The sequence below is a fragment of the Ursus americanus genome, chromosome 16 (assembly GCF_024610735.1).
Source record: "Ursus americanus isolate L20-20 chromosome 16, mUrsAme1.1.p, whole genome shotgun sequence".
Lineage (NCBI taxonomy): Eukaryota > Metazoa > Chordata > Mammalia > Carnivora > Ursidae > Ursus > Ursus americanus.
This window is the reverse complement of record NC_142142.1, coordinates 52665211-52683017: the sequence shown is the minus strand read 5'-3', so window position 1 is coordinate 52683017 and position 17807 is coordinate 52665211. Positions and strand designations below refer to the sequence as shown.

Sequence of the window (17807 nt, the reverse complement as noted above, 5' to 3'; positions counted from 1 at the left end):
GGTCCCCACGGCTACCTCCAGGAGTGGCGACAGGACCAAAGACCCAATGTTTAATGATGAGCGAACACCCAAGTTAGCCCTGTCGAGTAGCATTCCAATTTTCAAATGGGATGTGAAGTTACAATTTTTCTTTAATTACACATGGGTTTGTCATCACAACCCAGTAAATTATTTAAAAATTAGTCCTGCATATGGGCTCCTTGCAGGCAATGGCAAATGGGTCTGCCTGGCAATCAGATCTAATGTCCTGCTGTTTGACAGCTGAAACAATCAGTGGGGGTAAGTGCTGAGAATATTCACAACATTTAATGGCAAGTTAAATTACCATTTTTATTGTATGCAATTTCTTGAGAAAATAAATAGGTAATATGCTAGAAGGGATGGCAGCAGAGTAACGCGTGCTTGCTCACACGACCACACACCCGTTCTGATCAGAGAGGAACAAACAAATACCCTCTCTGGCATAAATGTCCTGAAGGAAACATGTAATTTACTGTCCCCGTGGCACATTCAATTGAACACAGTACCTTCTTCAGGGGGAAAAAACCCACAGAAACAAAATATAGGTTAGCAAAGCCATATACTGTAAATGTGGTTAATATGGCTGAATATAGGTATTACGAGTGGCGAGAGGCCTGGGAGAATTTATTTTTCTCCACTGGATTTTTTTTTTTTTTTTTTTAGGCAACTTAAACCAGTAACCAGGGCATAACCCAAACAGCTTACAGGAAGAAAGACCTGCATCTTTTGCCATGTCCGAGGGAGAAAAAGATCGCTCCGCCAAAGCTCGAAGTGTAGCAAACCAAGTAACTTGGAAACACCAGAGGAAAAGCCAGACAGAGCCAAGACCACCTCCTACTTCCTAAAGGTCATCTGTAAAGCTGCACAGGGGGAGGACGGACAGAGGCAGGTTCCAGTCCGTAGAGAGGCAAGCCCGACGCAGGGAGCGCTGATGCGGGAGCGCGCAGACGGCAGCCCCACTCCGTCTGGCTGCCCGGTCTCTTGTCAGAGATCACGCCGTAGCTGTAACGGGGACAGTGCTTTCCAGAGATTTCGGGAAAGCTTCCTGAAGATGTTTAGAGCATGAAAACTCCGATACTGAAGCTGGTTAATAAAACTCCGAGGGGAAAAAAAAATCATGCTACAGGGACAGCAGGGGGAGCTCAATGCTGTTTTGTTTGGTTTTGTTGGGGACCACCCAAAGTTTGAGGGCTTATAATCTCGACATTGACTTGTTCCATCTTAGGAGTCCGTGGATTGTTTTTTCCATAAGAAACAGTTAAATATAATCTTCACTCTCCTAGAAAGAGGAGATTCTCTCCTCTCCCCAAACAAAACTGGATGGACATCTAAAGCGGCCCCACTAGGTGGCTTTTTTGTCCTATTAGTGATGATATATGGCAGTTTCCCTAGTTCACTTTCATTCATTCAGCAGGGAAGCAGCTGCCTTGGACTTTTCCATATAATAAGAGCATCAGTAGGGTCTTTCTCTTTTGCAATGGCATGCACACATTCCTTGAGAAAAGCTCTGGGACCATTCCTTACTAACAGAAATACTTCTAGGAGTCACTTTTCTTTGAGGGAAGGAGAAGCAAAATTAAAGGTAGGGCAAATTCATTTTCCAACGGCTGGCCCTAATCACAGCGGCTTAATTTAAGTCTGAAAACCATCTTTCCAGCAGCTCAGACATTAACACAGAAGGTAGCAGATTTATCATTAGATTGTGGGCATACTAAAAATTTATTAGGATTATTTTTTGTGAGAGAAGATAGTACTGACAATCATGTTGATGATAATAAAATAGAATTAGCTGAGATTTCAATCTTAGCTGGCATTTCATTTTCCTCCCAATCCTGACTATTAAGAGCCAACCATAGGTATTTATTCCCCTTTACACTGAATATTCCTTATTTCTTTAAAAATCTTCCATCCTTTACGGCAGGAGACAGGTGACAGGCTGGTGACTTGTGAACGCACATCTCCGTGTTGTGACATTTACTGTTCATGACCCTCTTCCAACCTTGGCCTTCAGAACTTACTGGGGCTTCCCGATGGCTTCACATGTCAACTCGAGCGCATCCCCTTCCCGGGTTAGGCCTTGTAGAGGGTAAGTCATCTGAATATGCACTTGAGGCTTATCTGTGTGACAACAACACAAAGCATAATGTTTAGCAAATGGTATCGGGCAAAAATCAGACTTGCATGCTGCCACAAACCCCATATCACCAGCACTCGCTCTCTCCCCATCCTCATGCCTTCACTAACATCCTCCTAATTAGTTAGTAATCCTGGCATTTGCTCAAATTAAATTGACTAATAACTCCAAGGAGTGAACCGCGAACAGATAAGAGATGCATAAGCCAACTGCGCCACATCAAACATTTCCTGTGAAAGACATTTTGTTACATTGAAGTTTATCTCCAAACTCACTCAAGCTAAAGGAAACTCATTTGCCTTCATGCTGAGGTGAAGCCACAGATATTTGTGGTGCTCAGAATTGATACATTTTATCATATATCATATATTACTATGCGACAATATGTTGTGACAATGCATGTTAATAAGTTTGCCCCTTCCAGGCTCTTGATTTCAAATGGGAAAGGCAAACCTTCTGAATTCCATTCAAATGGCTTTAAGAATAAAGAAATGGGAGGTTCTGGTGGTCCCAACGAAACTCTTTGATGTCTCAATGTATACACAGGAGAAGGAAGGAAGCAGATACTGAGGGCCTGCTACGGTAGGCACTGTCATTGGTAGTAGGATAAGCCCAGTTTGAGGGATCAGAACACTGGTACCCAGAGAATGAAGTAGCCAGTCTAAGGTCATGGAGATAACTTAACAACAGGCAGCCCTGTGAATGTTGGGCTTTCTAGTTCAAAACTACATTTCCCAGTGGCAATCCATAATTAAAACCAAGTATAGCTTCCGAAGGCAGTCAAGTACTTAGCTAAGTGACACAGGTGTTCTTATATCTACTGGCTACTTAAAACCCATGTTGGAGTTTGTGGGGGTTTGGGTCCAAGGGATGAATGACAGGAGGTGTGGGGTTTAGGGAGGGAACCAGAAGGGATTGGGATTAATTTAGAAACACATACAGATACATTTACAAATAAAACCTGAATGGAATGGGGACACTTTTTTTTTCTATGCTGAACTAACAAGCTATTAATCCCTAAATCAGTTTTCTCATTTAATGCTGTGGCTCTGTAAATGTGTATTTTTGGAAACGTACCCAAGAGTAATAAATGCGAGAGGGCAAGACATCACTTGGCTGAAAGGTCAAAACAATTTCCGTAACTTTACTTTCTCAGACAATCACACCACCTAAACAACAGCCCCTTGGCCTTTTACAAGCAGTGCTTAGCTCATTAACATTCATCCTATGGACTGAGAGGGAAATCAGAAATATGGCAGGGCTCAACCAATCTCAACACGTACTCGGCTAAAATAAGCGGCACGAGGGAATCCTCTCTGGGGTTGGCTGCTTTCCAGACACGTTGGTACAGTCTCGCTCCCATCACAGATCTTTCTGTCTCTGAAAACCACACGCATTCAAAACTTTGTAAGAGTGCCTTCTTGTACACCAGTGTGCACTGCACACTGTGAACGGGTAACCCTTTCTGAGAAGCTAAGCCACTTGCCAGAGGGCATAAGTTAACAGGCCTGAAAGCCCCAGCGGACCCTTGCAAAGTAACATGGTTCTATTCTTGGACTTGCTGGCAAAGGGAACGTTCGAGAGCAAAATGGCGTGGAGGTGTCCAGGTACTGGTAACTGGGTTGGGAACCTGGTCACTAAAGAGAGGCAGAAACAGACAGGATAAACATGATGACCTTGAATGAGGACTGGCTTGCTGGTAGAAGAGCTCTTGGACACCCTCCTTGGAGAGCTCCAGGCTACAGCTTACACTAAATACAACCACTGGGTGACATAGGCGAGTTTACTCTACTTGGTGGTGTAACACATAAACACAGAGCTGGCTGCTGAAGTTCATTACAAACACAAGATAGAAATAAATAAATACAGGCACTGTTTTAGGCACTAGAAATATAAAGAGAATTAGAACTCCTCCCCACTTTTGTGAAGTTCTCATTCAACCAGAGGAGAGAGACAGCTAGTATTACGTGATTTCTATACATAACCTCATAAAACTCTCCCAAACCCTGCACGTGTGTTACCTCATCTGATTCTCACTTTACAGAAAAGGCAACTGATTCCTGGAAATACTGAGTGACTTGCACAAGTCACACTACTGGTTGGTGGCAGAGGTGGGATTCAGTGCGAGTCTGTGATGTCCTAGCCAGCACTCTTAAGCATTTGGGGATTGCTTGTTTCATGCCATTGTGCTAGTGGGAGAAGGGTCACGGATGAGGTTCTGTAAAATGACGTCACTGAAGGGGGTCCTAATCCAATAGGACTGGTGTCCTTATGAGAAGAGCAAATTGGACACAGACACACTCAGAGGAATGACCACATAAAGACAAAGGGACAAGACAGCCATCCACAAGCCAAGCGGAGAGGCTAATGGGCTGAGTTCTTGCAACAGCAAGGAGAGCATGTAAGAACACAGCACCAGCAAGGCCTCAGGAAGGTGGAGAAAGAGGGAATTACAGAGACTCTGGGGAGTGGCCAGAGGGCTGGGATAAGCAGATGGGCGGGGTGTTTTGGGGATGTCTGAGGGAAGGAGTCTCAGGAAAGGGGAGGTAAAGCTGAGTCATGGGTGCAGGGTGGTCACTACTGATCAGTATGCTGCTTTAGTGTATGTTTGAAAATGTTCATAATAAAAAGTTAAAAAATAAAGTTAAAGAGAACGGTTAAAAAAATAGATAAATAAATAAGATAAAATCAAAAAAATAAAATAAATTAGTAAGTAAGTAAAGCAAGCAATGGGAGGTTATGTTACTGAGAACACTGACAGCCAAAGACCCGCTCCCTTGTATTTCACATCCAGAAGCAGCAGCACATAACAGGGTTCCTGGTCAGGAAACCTCTGTCATTTTTACCTAGGAAGCCTTCCGGGCGAGGCTAAATTTAAAGCCGAAAATCTGGGCTGAAATGTAACATTTGCTTATAGGTTAATCTCTGATCCACGGAAGGACTACATTTTCCATGCTCTGCTGACTTCCGCCCATTAATTAAGGAGAAGCAGGATGCCTGCTGGCCTATGTGGAAGGTTTTTTTGTTTTTTGTTTTTTTTTTTTTTTGTTTTTTTCCCCCTTGTGTAATTTACTAGCACACAGAGAGGGTATATTTTTCAGCACCGCGCACTAAGGGTTTTACATGCTCAACTTCCATTAATAATAAAAAGAGTGTTGAAAATCTAATCCACTCTTGCCTTCAGTACCACAGACTTCTAGTTAAACACTTTCCTATGTTACTAATGGCTGTTTCCCAGATGCCAATTACTCACAGAAATTAGAAGAACAAGCTAAGGATCTGCTGTACCTGGAACTTATATTAAAAAAAAAAAAGAATCCTACAAAGCCATAGAAAATGCACCTTCAATTTTGATAATGGATTTTCCCAATTTACTCCTCAGGTTCCTGGAGAAACATCTACCATCTCCTTATGGGCACAGCTGCCACAGTTACCTTAATAGCTGGCAGAAAAGGTAAACATTAATCTTGTTTGTATTATACAGAAAAATGTCCTCGTGTGTTGACACAGGCAGCATTTATCCACGTATGATCTGGCTCTGGGGTAGCTGAACCATCTTCGTGCTCAGCCTACGACTCACACAGGCAGTCTGTGCGCCAAGATCCATCCCCTTCCTTTGCCCTGAAAGAGGAACTCAGGTATGCTCAACAGGTGGACCAGACACCCTGGGATTCCACTGGCGCCTCTAGAACTCAGGGAGGTTAAATTTTCCCAGGAAGATCCTGACTACAATGTGAGTTTGTCAAAATCCTGCACAATCCAGATGGCTGACTGAATAGCCCAAAGCTCATCATTTATATTTTAATTATATTCATAAATCAAATGTTATAACCCACCAAAGCTTTTCTGAGACAGACCCAGACTCCAAGATTTATTTTTAAGTAATGAGGTAAGGCCCAGTACATTTTCTGGGTGATCATTTTACGCCTCGGTTGGTGTCGTAAGGCACAAGGCTACAAGCCAGATGACACTTTCTACCCAAGTGCAATAACTACCCAGAAATGTATTGCTCAGAATGGCTTAATGTCATTATAAAATGGAACTGCTATATAAAAATAAGAAAAATAGTTAGGTCTGTGCACTTATGGAACATTACAGTTATAGAGATGGCATCACCAACAGCCAATCAATTAGGTCGAGGGATCTGAGGTTTTCATAATACACTGTCATTTTTTAAAAACCCTATAAAAGACATTTAGCAAGACTCTTATAGCAGACAAAATTCGTTCATTAGTCAAAGTCGTGCAGAGGGTTAAATGCCAGGAGGCTTTGGGTCACCCTGCAGGAGCAACCAATTAAAAAAATAATATTAGAAAGACATTCCAATTTGATGAGACTTTCTTTAAATGTACTTTGCTCTCTCTACAAAGGGAAAAAAAATATATATAAAAGGAAACTCTTAAAGAGGTTAGAACGGCTTGCTGGCAGATTACAATTGATTTCATGCCAGTCTGACCTTGCACCAGGTTCTATGATCTTTCCGGAAGATGAAGCTCGAGACTCTGTAACCTGTATTCACTTTCCTATGTAAATGAAAAGTCATCGCCTCCTTCTCTCTAGATCACAACACTAACGAAGAAGGTTTTTTAAATTATTTATTAAAAAAAAATAAACAAAAGGGTACTTTGCAGTTTCCTTTTGCCTGGGATGTCATCCTTCCCATGTACCCGACAGGAGTAGAGCTGAGGCACGAGGAGGATGCCTGATATCCCAGTACTAGACTTATTACCCCAGGGTCTCCTGAAACCGCCCCCCCCGCCAAGAACTTCTAAAATCAGGGAATGTGGGCATCCAATGTCCTCTGATGCACTAACTGCAACCAGGCCCAGGGCTTGGGTGCAAATTTGCTCCTGCAACTGCATTAGGGACACCGGCTCTTCATGGCCGTTATTTAGATTTCTTCCAATTTCCGAATATCCGTTACAGCAGGACTGGAAGCCTGTGGAGCAAATACTAATGGTCTCAGGGCCTCTACCAGAGAGAACTCAAGGGCAGCAAGTGCCCAGACGTATCGGAATGGCTGGGAGAAGTATGGGTCAGCGCCTGCGCATTCAGGTGGGGAAGCATCAACTCAAGAGTCTTTGTCAATCACGGAGGATTACCGCAGTTTGGAGGAGCACGACGATGCAAAGATTAACCTAAGATCTGGTGAGTATTAGGGGTTTTTGGAGCTCGAGGCAAGAATCGGCTCCTACGATACGGCTGCCTGGATTGGCGGGAGAGGCCAGCTTTGCACTGAAGGAAGATAGTGTCCGCTAGCAGGAGGTGATTGGGTCTGGTTTGAGAACAGTCACACCGAGCCTTCACAGGAGTTTCACATCTTGCAAAAGGTTTGCTTTCTAATGTCATAAAACATTCATGAATAATTCTCACTGCCATTTATTTTGTTTGTTTGCCAGGTGAAGGACCTCCTGCTGTTACATCTGCTGTATGAATCTGAGCACTGCAATGAGGAGGACGGCGCTGTTAGGAGTGGGAGGAGTCAAACATGGTGGGAGATGTGGGACCAACAAGCATGTGCCACATCACTCCAGCGGAATGCAGTTCCTGCCTGTTGCAACTTCCAAATAGTTCTGCGGATACTGAAATTACTGTTTACCCAACAGAATCAAAATTTTATTCTGTGATGTTGCGGCAAAAAGTTGTTTCCAGTGCTTTTGAAACGGGTGGCACATTCATATAGCACTCCTCCCTATCTTTGAGAAATCTTTAAAATTTGAGAGTGAATGCTGGACAGGAAAAGCCTTACAGCATGATTTTCTTCATAGGAAAATCAGCTCTGTAAAAAGAAAAGTTTTGGGTCTTTTGTATCCGGTTCCCAGCACAGGGCCGGTGCCCGGCAAATGCAGTAGGCGCTCAATACTTGTTTACCGAGCGAATGAATGTATGAGAAACTGGAGAGATACCAGGGCATGGACCCCTACTCCAAGCTCTGCTACTGACACACACACACACACACAAAGTCAGACCATGAATATGTCTTAACCTTGTTTTAAGATAAACTGGGCACATTAACATTCTTGAGAGTTTATCTGAGCATGCATTGATTCAAGCAGGGCAACACCACATTGAAAATGCTCCAGCCACAGGAGCTAGGGGAAAGGTTTTTAGGAGAAGACAGGGAAGCACAGCAAGGGCCATTATGTGATTGGCTGTGGATGAAGCAGTTGCCTTATTTGGGGAAAGCCTAGTTGGCTGTTCCTGATTGGTGGTGGCTTCAGTTTCATTTTCTTGGGAGCCTGGGGATTTGGGCTGAGGTTTTCGTTTGCTCCCGTAGGCTACCCAAGGCATGAGTTACCTCAGTCTCAGGGCCTCCCTGTTGAATCACTTCAATAGCCCTTAGCACAAAATATAATGGTATTATTCTTCTGGAAGGTCAATCCAGCTCCCCAAATTTAAGGTTCAGCCCAGGTGTTCTGATTTACATGCTTCCCTTTCACTACACATTTATTTAGCATTTCTGGTGTATCTCCAAGGTGGGATCTTAGGGGAAATCATAAAGGATGTTGTCTGACCACTCGTTTTCGATTTTCAGATTTTAACTTCACAACCATTTAACCTTCCACAGAATTGAAATGTGCCCTTGAGTTAAAAACCATTAGAAGACTAGTTTCACAGTGGAAATGCTCAATGTCCACAGCCACAGAGACACAGCTTCCGCAAATACAATAAGTCAGACAGCGAGAGGTGGACAGAACATCCTTAGTCAGAGGCCTCCGTCTACCGAGGGTGCCCTCAGAAGGCAGAGGTGGTGGCTTTCTCTTCTTCGACCGGTCACGTCATTCCAGTCCTGCTCACAACAGACTTGGCCCGACACTTACTCTTTGCTTTTTGAATACGGGTTCCTCTATCTCCTGTCCCCGTGGGTGCTACAGAACACTCCAGAACAAGCCCCCGAGTTAATGATATCGGGACTGTGGGCCCGCCCCTGCTCTGTGATCACACAACAAATGACAGCTTCGACATTCGTTGGAATCAAGGGGTCTCCGTGAGGAATAACAAATACCGAAATAACTTCGCCGAAACTCAATTCATTGCTTTAAAAAAATAAAAGGAAGGGAGAGTGGGAGGAAGAACAGATTCTGTTCAAAGACGAGACAGGAGATCAGAAAGAAACAGGCCAAATCGGGGAACCCCAGCTATTGTGCTTTGAGGAATACAATCTGGGAACAGAGATGACGGGGGGAGGATGGATACAGGACCCGCTCTGGGAAACCATGTGTTATCTTCCACTCCACGCAGGGACAGACATTCCTATTTCCAGGTTTTTATCCCTCCTTCACTGCAGGGCACTGTCGATACCAGAGAAACATTTATTTTGGCACAGAGAGAGAACAGGTTTTGATCATCCCATCAATGCCCAATTTTCCCCCAAATGAGGGAATGAAAGGAGAAATCCAGTCTTCTCCGGACCCTGGATGAACAGGAAAATGGATTTACAAAATATCTGCCCATACGGAGTCAATAAAACTCATTTTGCAAATGATGCCTACGAAAACAATTAACCATCAGATGATAATCGGAGGAGGGAAGGTATTCAAACATCCATTTCTAGAGTCTTTGTTTTCATTCTCCCTTTCAAAACTCATCTCAATTTCTCTTTCTCTCTCTTTTTAAACAAATATGCACGCGCCCAAAACCCTCACAAGATGAGGATTTTTGCAAACCATTTCAAAGAGCAAGGCTGTGATGGGGGAAAGCGAAAGACACACGGCACCCATTCAAGAGCTGGGGATTCACCTCAGTCCAGAGTGAGGTCTGCCCACTTTGCACAGCGATCTGAATTTCATACTGAGGGTCACAGCTCTTCTTTGAAATCCCAGCTTACGTCGCTATGTGTTGCCACCTTGATGCTATTTAAACAGTTTTCTTTTAACGCTTAGACAGTGAACTGTTCTCCTTTAAACAGGCTTTTATTTGACAAGAGTACGTTCCTTCAGATCTGAACCTCCAGTAACCGTGCTACAATTGGACCACGCTCCGTTATCATCAACCGTGTTGTAAATTTGAGCAACGGCCACGTACACAGGCATGCAGAAGAAAAAAAAAAATGCACAGAAGGAATTTAGGGTTATATAGCTCAGAACATTAAAAGGCAAAACTGTTCTCTGCCTAACATCTAAGGCAGGCGATCTTTGAATTCCAGCTTCTGCGCGTAATTATTTTCTGTTTTAAACATTGAGCTGTGTGCTGCTGCTGCCGTAGCCTTGCGGACTCTCACAATGAAAGCCAGACAACTAAGAGCCCTACTGTATGTTCTTCATTCCCAGCAACGTTCCTATGAGAAAACCTTATTAATGAGCTTGCAAACGAGCACCCAACAGGGAAATGTCACAAACAAGAGCGGCTAATGCCCCAGAAAATCAAATAACTGAACACTTGGCTGATTGTGGTGCCTTTCATATTTATAATAAAAAAGGGGGGGGGCTTTAATTCACTAATTCTGAAGGGGTCAACACCTTGCTGAACAAAACAACTCATTTATTTATGTTCAGAAATCTCCAGATGATAAATTACATTGATGTTAATCACTTCAATGCATACTACACAATTAATATCTGTACTCACCACGAACTTAAAGATTATTAAAAGTATGACAGCATACACATCTGGCTGATTTTTCACATAATTGGGCACAACAATTTCTCCTGGTACCACAAATAAGGGTCCTAACAAACAAACACTGCAAAATTCTGTGTTCAATTAATTAGGACTTAAATCCACAAGACAAAAGCAATTCCAAGTTGTAGCTCAAGCCTTGTCTGCTACACAATATGGTAGCTCTCCGTTCTGCCACTCCTCTTTTCCCCGACTTTTTAAAGGTAAGCCGTTTAACGATATACAATGTAGGTCTTTGTTATTTCCTTTTTAAAAGGTATCTTCTTAAAAGAACATAGTTTATACAGAACTCAAATCCATTGTCTGTCAGGTTACCCTGTTCATATGCTGGTTAATAGCCATAGGTCTTAGATGAGGTAGAAAATGGTTTCCAGAAGGCTTCACGTAGCAAAATGGGCCAGGATTGAACCAAGTGAGTATAATGAATACCAATTCCAACAGGTTAGAGTTCCCCCAAGGTAGTCTTATCTACCCAGAGAAGAACTGCTCTTAATCTGAGGTCCATGGGCCAGTTTAGTATTTCTTGTTGATATAACCTAATGCTTATAAATGATACTAAAAAATCTTTTTAGGTAGCAAAGGACATTAATAGTTATGTATTTATTTTGATGTTTATTAAACATAACTCACATAGCAAAATAAAATTCCTAATTTGATATTTTTTCACAGGTCTTTGTTAGGGAAAAGCAATACAGTGACTTAAAGACAAGCTCTAAATGAGGTAAGAGTATAGACCACCTGTGGATACAGGAAAACTGATCCTCAAATAAATGAAGTTAGGGTAACTCTGTAGGATAAACAGACTCCTTAAACTGGAAGCAAAGTGTAATGGATACGTGATTTTGTTCATTTTCTCCAGGTCTATGGGATTTTTAAAGGAGTTTTTAAGAAGGTTAAGAACTGCTGATGCTAAGGGTTTGGGCCAATTACAAAATGAGGGTCCAGTAGTCCTCACAGAGTATCCAAAATGATTCCACATCCATGCAGACTGGCTGCTGAATCTCATGGATTTAAGTATCTCTTCTCATTGCCATCAAGACGCCGTGCTGCTTGTCTGCAGAGAGAGGGCCATGAGAGGGATGGAGCTGAACCACTGACAATGGCCAAGGACCAACAAAGCCTTAGCGCCCAGAGTCTGAGCACCCTAGGCATTGGAGGCAGGGGGCTTTTTTGTTATTGCACAGCTGCTGGTGTTGAGGAGAGTAAAGCTGGCAGGAAATGAGGGAGACGATTCCAGTCGTGTCTGGAGGAGCTACTTAAGGAATTCCTAGCCGACTCCGCCAAGTCGTTCGTAGTGCTCCAGGAATGGAGGGTAGGGAATCATCATTTTTTTTTAACATTTTATTTATTTATTTGAGAGAGAGAGATTGAGAGAACGAGTGGGAGGAGGCGCAGAGGGGAGAAGCAGACGCCCTGCTAAGCAGGGAGCCCAATGTGGGGCTTAATCCTAGGACCCTGGGATCATGACCTGAGCCAAAGGCAGATGCTTAACCAACTGAGCCACCCAGGCGCTCTGCCAGGTGACTTTCTTGAGCACTGAGTCTTATTTAAGATGCCAAAGATGACTCTCAATTCCCATTCAGATTAAAATAATGGTTGGTGACTCTTAACCTTCTTTTATGTAAAAAGACTTTCTCTTTACATACATTCTGAAAAATGAGGTATCGAGAAGAAAATGCCTGTGTGGCTCACTTTAGATAAAAAACAAAACCAAAAAACAATAATCTCCCATAAAAAGGTGCTGAGTAAGGGACAGGTGAGGGTAGGCAGGGAGCGACAGGAAGGGGGCTCTGTAACCAGGCTCACAGAAACCCCAGATGTGGAGACATATTAGACAAGATATTAACCAGAAAGAAGGAAATATAACAAATCTACCTTGTTTGTTCTAAATATAGATATTTTCATAATATTTACAAATCCACCTTGTTTGTCCTAAATGTTATAGATGAGATATTTACCAAGTTCCCCGTCAGAGACCCCTCTCACTCTAGAGAGCTTTCCTTTCTGTTCTCATATTCCCTTAAGAAACTTTCACTTCCTTCACCCTATTGCCCGCGAGATTCATTCTTCAGCTCTGTGAGACAAGAACCCTGCAACAGTGCCACGTTAGAGTAAAAATGATCAATAGATGTGTCTATGTTTTTGGAAGGCACTGGTTACTTCCCTGTAGTTGACGGCTAGCAGTGCTCTAAGACTGAAGTCAAATGGATTCAGATATGGAACTTTATTCCTTGTTCTTAGAAGGACAAATCTCTCTTGAGTCTACAGAATATGGAAGACAAGGCTTATAAAGATCATTATCAAGTCTTCCAAGAGGTAGGAGGCATAGTGCTTTAAAAATTTTGCATTTGGGAGTGAGTGTAATTTCATAGGTGGGTGGGGCTATATTCTATTTGGAATATACTCTGGGGATACTGCAAGAGTTTAGGGGTGGGGACTGGGTGAATGTCTACTCAGGTTTCACAAAGGAGTTAATGTATTATTAAAGCTAATGGGCCCCTACAAGGAAAGTTAATGGATATTAAGTTTGCTTAAATGAATTACATATTAACAAAGTCACAAGAAATCTACTATCTGCCAATTTAGATAATATCTGATCATTTCTGTTTTCCCATTATAGGGACATTACACCACAATAGTTTTAGTGATATGAAAATTATAAGCATGATGCCCATAATGAAGCTACATAATGATGGAGATGAAATGAATTAACAAGAAAAACCTGCATTATGTAATGTTAAATTGAGCCAAACTCACAGAGTAAGAAAAGGCTAGAATGGGATTAGTGCCTTAGAAGCAACTTTTTACCACAAGGTGGAGAAGCGATTAGAAGCCACTTTTTACACCTTTCCCTGGCCCCTGTTTTGCTCAGTCAATGTATACACGTGACAGAGATTGTAGTGGGCTGAACGGTGGCCCTCAAAAGACATGCTCACTTCTTAGCCCCAGAACCTGCGAATATGGCCTTCTTCAGAAAGAGAAGTCTTTGCAGATGTAATCAAGTTCAGGATCTTGAGAGGAGACCATTCTGGACTACCTGGGTGGGCACTAACTCCAACAACAAGTGTCCTTTTAAGAGACACACGGAGAAGAGGAGAAGGCCGTGTTAAGACAAAGCAAGAGACTAGAAAGATACGGCCACAAACCAAGGAGTATCTGGGGTCCCCAGAAGCCAGGAAAGGCAAGGAAAGCTCTTCTCCTAGAGCCTTTTGAGTGAGTGTGGCCCTGCTAACACCTCAATTTTAGTATTCTGTCCTCCAGAACTATGAGTGAATAAATCTGTCGTGTTAAGCCATGAAGTCTGTGGTAATTCGTTATGGCAGCCCCAGGAAATTAACAGAAGAATTAACGATGGTAATGCTTTGCCTTTATCAGACCCCTGGTGGTTGCCTTTCCAACGAAACTCTTACACCATTCCCACTATGCACACTCAAATATCACCTGCAATCCTTCAGAGGCTTGGTTACAGAAGCTCTGGTAAAAAAGTGAGAAGTTGACTACCTGGCCACAACTCTGCCACAAGGATAGTTTTGTGCAGAAAACATTTTGGCAAGCAGAAGAGTCCATAGAAGAAATAAGGAGAGTGTCTTTAGTTCACTGGGCACAGTGAGGAGACAACCTCACTCCCCACCATCTAGCTGTTACTGATGAAACCACTGAGATTGTGGCACCAATCTCAAAGAGTTCCACTTTTAAACTCACTGCTATACTTTCAGCTAAAAATGGAAGAGAACATGCAATTTAAAACAAAATGCTGATGGAGAATGGGAATAAAAGCCCCTCTATAAAAAATATTCAGCACTTCTGCTGGGGCTAAGAAAGTGGAAGGAACTACCCTTGGTTGTGAAGCTAACATAGAAATGATTATAGTCAACATTCATAAAATGCAATTAATTAAGTCATGTGATAGAACAGATTGGAATCATTTTAAAGTTTTACATTTGGGTTAAATGTAGTATTTTGAAAATCCTCATTGGCACTCTGTAGTATGGCAGTGTTTCAGTAAAATAATCCTTTGATTATTTTACTACTAAGACAACAAGATACAAACTCTATCATATGTATTCAACAAATGGCTTCTGAAGTGTTTTAAGCAACTGCGACGCCATGCCCTCAGGATAACACGCTCAGGTACTGCTATGATTTGAACGAGTGTGTCCCTTGCTCCCCCAATTCCCATGTTGAAATCCCAATGCCCATTGGGATGCTATCAGAAGGCGGGGCCTTTGGGAGGTGCTCAGGTTGTGAGGGTGGAGTCCTCAGGAATGGGATTAGTGCCTTTGTGAGAGCAGCTCTGGAGATCTCCAGCTCCTTCCGCCCTGAGAGGACATGAACCAGGACGAGGGAGGGCTTTCTCTAGAACATAAGCATGCTGGTGCGCCTTGATCTTGGACTTCCTAGCCTCCAGAATGGCGAGGAATAAATGACTGTTGCTTATGAGCTACTCACTCAGTGCTACTGTGTCAGAGCAGCCCGAACGGACCAACACAGGTACTCACACTGTACTTCAAGGTACCGCTGGGTCTGCAAGTTTCCGGTGACAGCTGGGTGCTCCACCTGACAGATCACCGGCACCCCGTCATCCTCCTTGTGCACCTTCAGCATCAGCTGACTGGTCACGGTGTACATGTCTGACCACTCCTCCACCTCTGATTTGCCTGGGGGACACGGAATATACCAAGAAATCAGAGTTGTGTGAATTCCTATCACCCTGGTTCCATAGGCTCCTCTCCCCGCCTCAACGTTGCTACTCTAATCAAGACGATGGAAGTAACTCAGGATAAGGGTAAGCTGTGGGTAGGTAACGGTGAAAATGATAGTTTTCTACTTTCCAACCTTGCAGGAGAGTATGTAAGATGTATTTCTACTCCACATAATAGATACTATTTTGATTTAAATATATTACATATGTTGTCTTCTATCTTAAAACCTCCCACAAAAAGGCAGCTGAAAGTTGAACCACTTTGCCATCTGACTGCTTATGGCATTCTGGAGGAGGAAAAGAGAAGTGCTTTTCACCCCTACCACCATCTGAACTTGAAACATCTAGTAGGCTGTCATGTGGTTTAAGAATTCCAGGACATCATCCAAATCCCCGAAGTAATTCAATCAGGCATAGAGATATAAACAACCCCCTCTGCCCACCCCCATCAGCAACAATTAAGAGGGAAAGTAACTAAATGGATTTACATAATTGAAATTGTAATTGAAATGTTTAAACTCTGAGACTTTTGGAGACCACAAAAAAAAAAAAAAAACAAAAAAGCAAAAAAAAAAAAAAACAACAAAACAGTGGCAGTGGGTAGAGCAAAGTAAGATAGAGGCTTTGGGCCAGATGGGAGACACATCCAAGAACACCCAGAAAAGAAGGGAGGAGGCTTCCGGATGGGATGAATAGGCCAAGGCGGCCCCTTTCCTGAACTCAGCACTCCCCGGGCCATGGCGCACCATTAACTTTCTTTTAATGTTTTGTACTTATCGGTACGCATTTAATGGCTCAATTCACTTAGAAAAGCAGAGGGGAAATGAGAAACTCCTTCCTTCCAAAACCATACCTAGGATATAGGAGATTAAAACAGAGCAAGCTTTTTGAAACTTAAGCTGTTATATATAGATTTATCTGTTTCTAGATATAGATTTTTATATCCCCTTTCTAAAAGGCCTTATTCTTTTCTTCCTGGCACTCTTGATTTATTCAACAAGCACACACCAAGCACTTACCTTGGCCCAGATACCAGCTGCTTGCTTTACAAACATTCACTCATTTCATCTGCCTAAGAATTCCATACAATCTGTAATATTAATATCCCCATTTTAGCAGAAATGGCTAAACGCAGCTGGCGTTTCTGTCAAATGACCAGAGCTGTTTGAACCCTGGGTACTACTTGCAAGGCAGCCCTGGGAAGAAAGGGGTAGGAAGGCCGACACACAAGTTTTAACTCAGGATGACTGACACAGGAGGGTCAACCAGGGGATAGGCTGTGGCCAAGGCGCTGGCTAAGGGGGCAGAAATCTGAGGGTACAGGAATCAAACCTGGGGCGGCCTAGGCCTAGGGAGAGAGGATGGGGAACAGCATTAAAGGAGTGGCCTGCACCGCCATCACTAACTGCAAACTTTGCAAAAGAGCGGGTTAGTGACACGTGCATGTGAGTTACAGATTCTAAGAGAAAGGGGGGGGGGGTGCCCGCAAATCCACAATTAGGATACAATCCTTCCCGCACTTAACACACCTGCCCCTACAGGAATGCACAGAGTCAGCCAGCTGAAAGTGCAGTAATCCGTGTTAGAATGACTTGGAATTCACCATCAAGACTGGTAACTTTTTTTTTTTAATGTCTAACATGAGAATTTGGGGTGCTGACCCACTCTAGGTCACAAGGTGAATGAGAACTGAGGGACAACACAGACACCCGGAGTTCGGGGGACACCTCCAACAGTGGTTCTTCCTGGTCTGAAGAGTTCTAGCTCTTTCTGAGCACCGGAGTAAAAATCTAGCAACACCTATCACCACAAACCCTCAAACCACAGGCAGAGGACATGCATTAGATTCGATGAAATGCCTTTACGCTCTGGCTTCACGAGCGTTTAGTAATGGATCAGGAGCCCTATCTAAGTGGATATTTTTGGTTTAGGGGCATGTTTGGCATTCATCTTTAATTTCCCCCAAGCTGTGCCCCTGCTGGAGTCAGGGGCCCGCCCACTAATGCCGGACAGGGCAGGCTGCACCTCACCTTTTAGCTCCTTGTTCCCTTTGAACCACCTGATGGTCGTGGCTGGTTTGCTGGCCATGGCGGTGCAGTTGACTTCAATCTCCTCGCCTTCCACCGCGGTGTCTTTCTGGATATCGATCATCAAGTTGCGCGGTGGGACTACAAATTAAACACAGAATCCATTTCCGCACGTAGCCTTCTTTTCATTAGAAACTCTCACTGCTACCAAACGGAGGAGACAACTAATGGACATTCCTGATGGGATTTTAAAACGAACTGCCACCGGAGGGAAAAAGAAGTACAAAGTCATCATCGAAGAGTG

At 43.2% G+C, this 17807-nt stretch overlaps 1 protein-coding gene across 3 annotated transcripts in view; it reads right to left on the bottom strand.

The window, feature by feature from the left end:
* CADM1 (cell adhesion molecule 1) overlaps positions 1 to 17807 on the bottom strand; it is a 319010-nt gene that overhangs the window by 39981 nt on the left and 261222 nt on the right. For all 3 annotated transcript variants that reach the window (XM_045797823.2, XM_045797824.2, XM_045797826.2), the window contains exons 4-6: positions 17507 to 17644; positions 15274 to 15432; positions 2040 to 2139 (exon numbers count right to left, since the gene is read on the bottom strand). In XM_045797823.2, coding sequence (XP_045653779.2) covers positions 2040 to 2139; positions 15274 to 15432; positions 17507 to 17644 — 397 coding nt within the window. The remainder of the gene's footprint in view (positions 1 to 2039; positions 2140 to 15273; positions 15433 to 17506; positions 17645 to 17807) is intronic.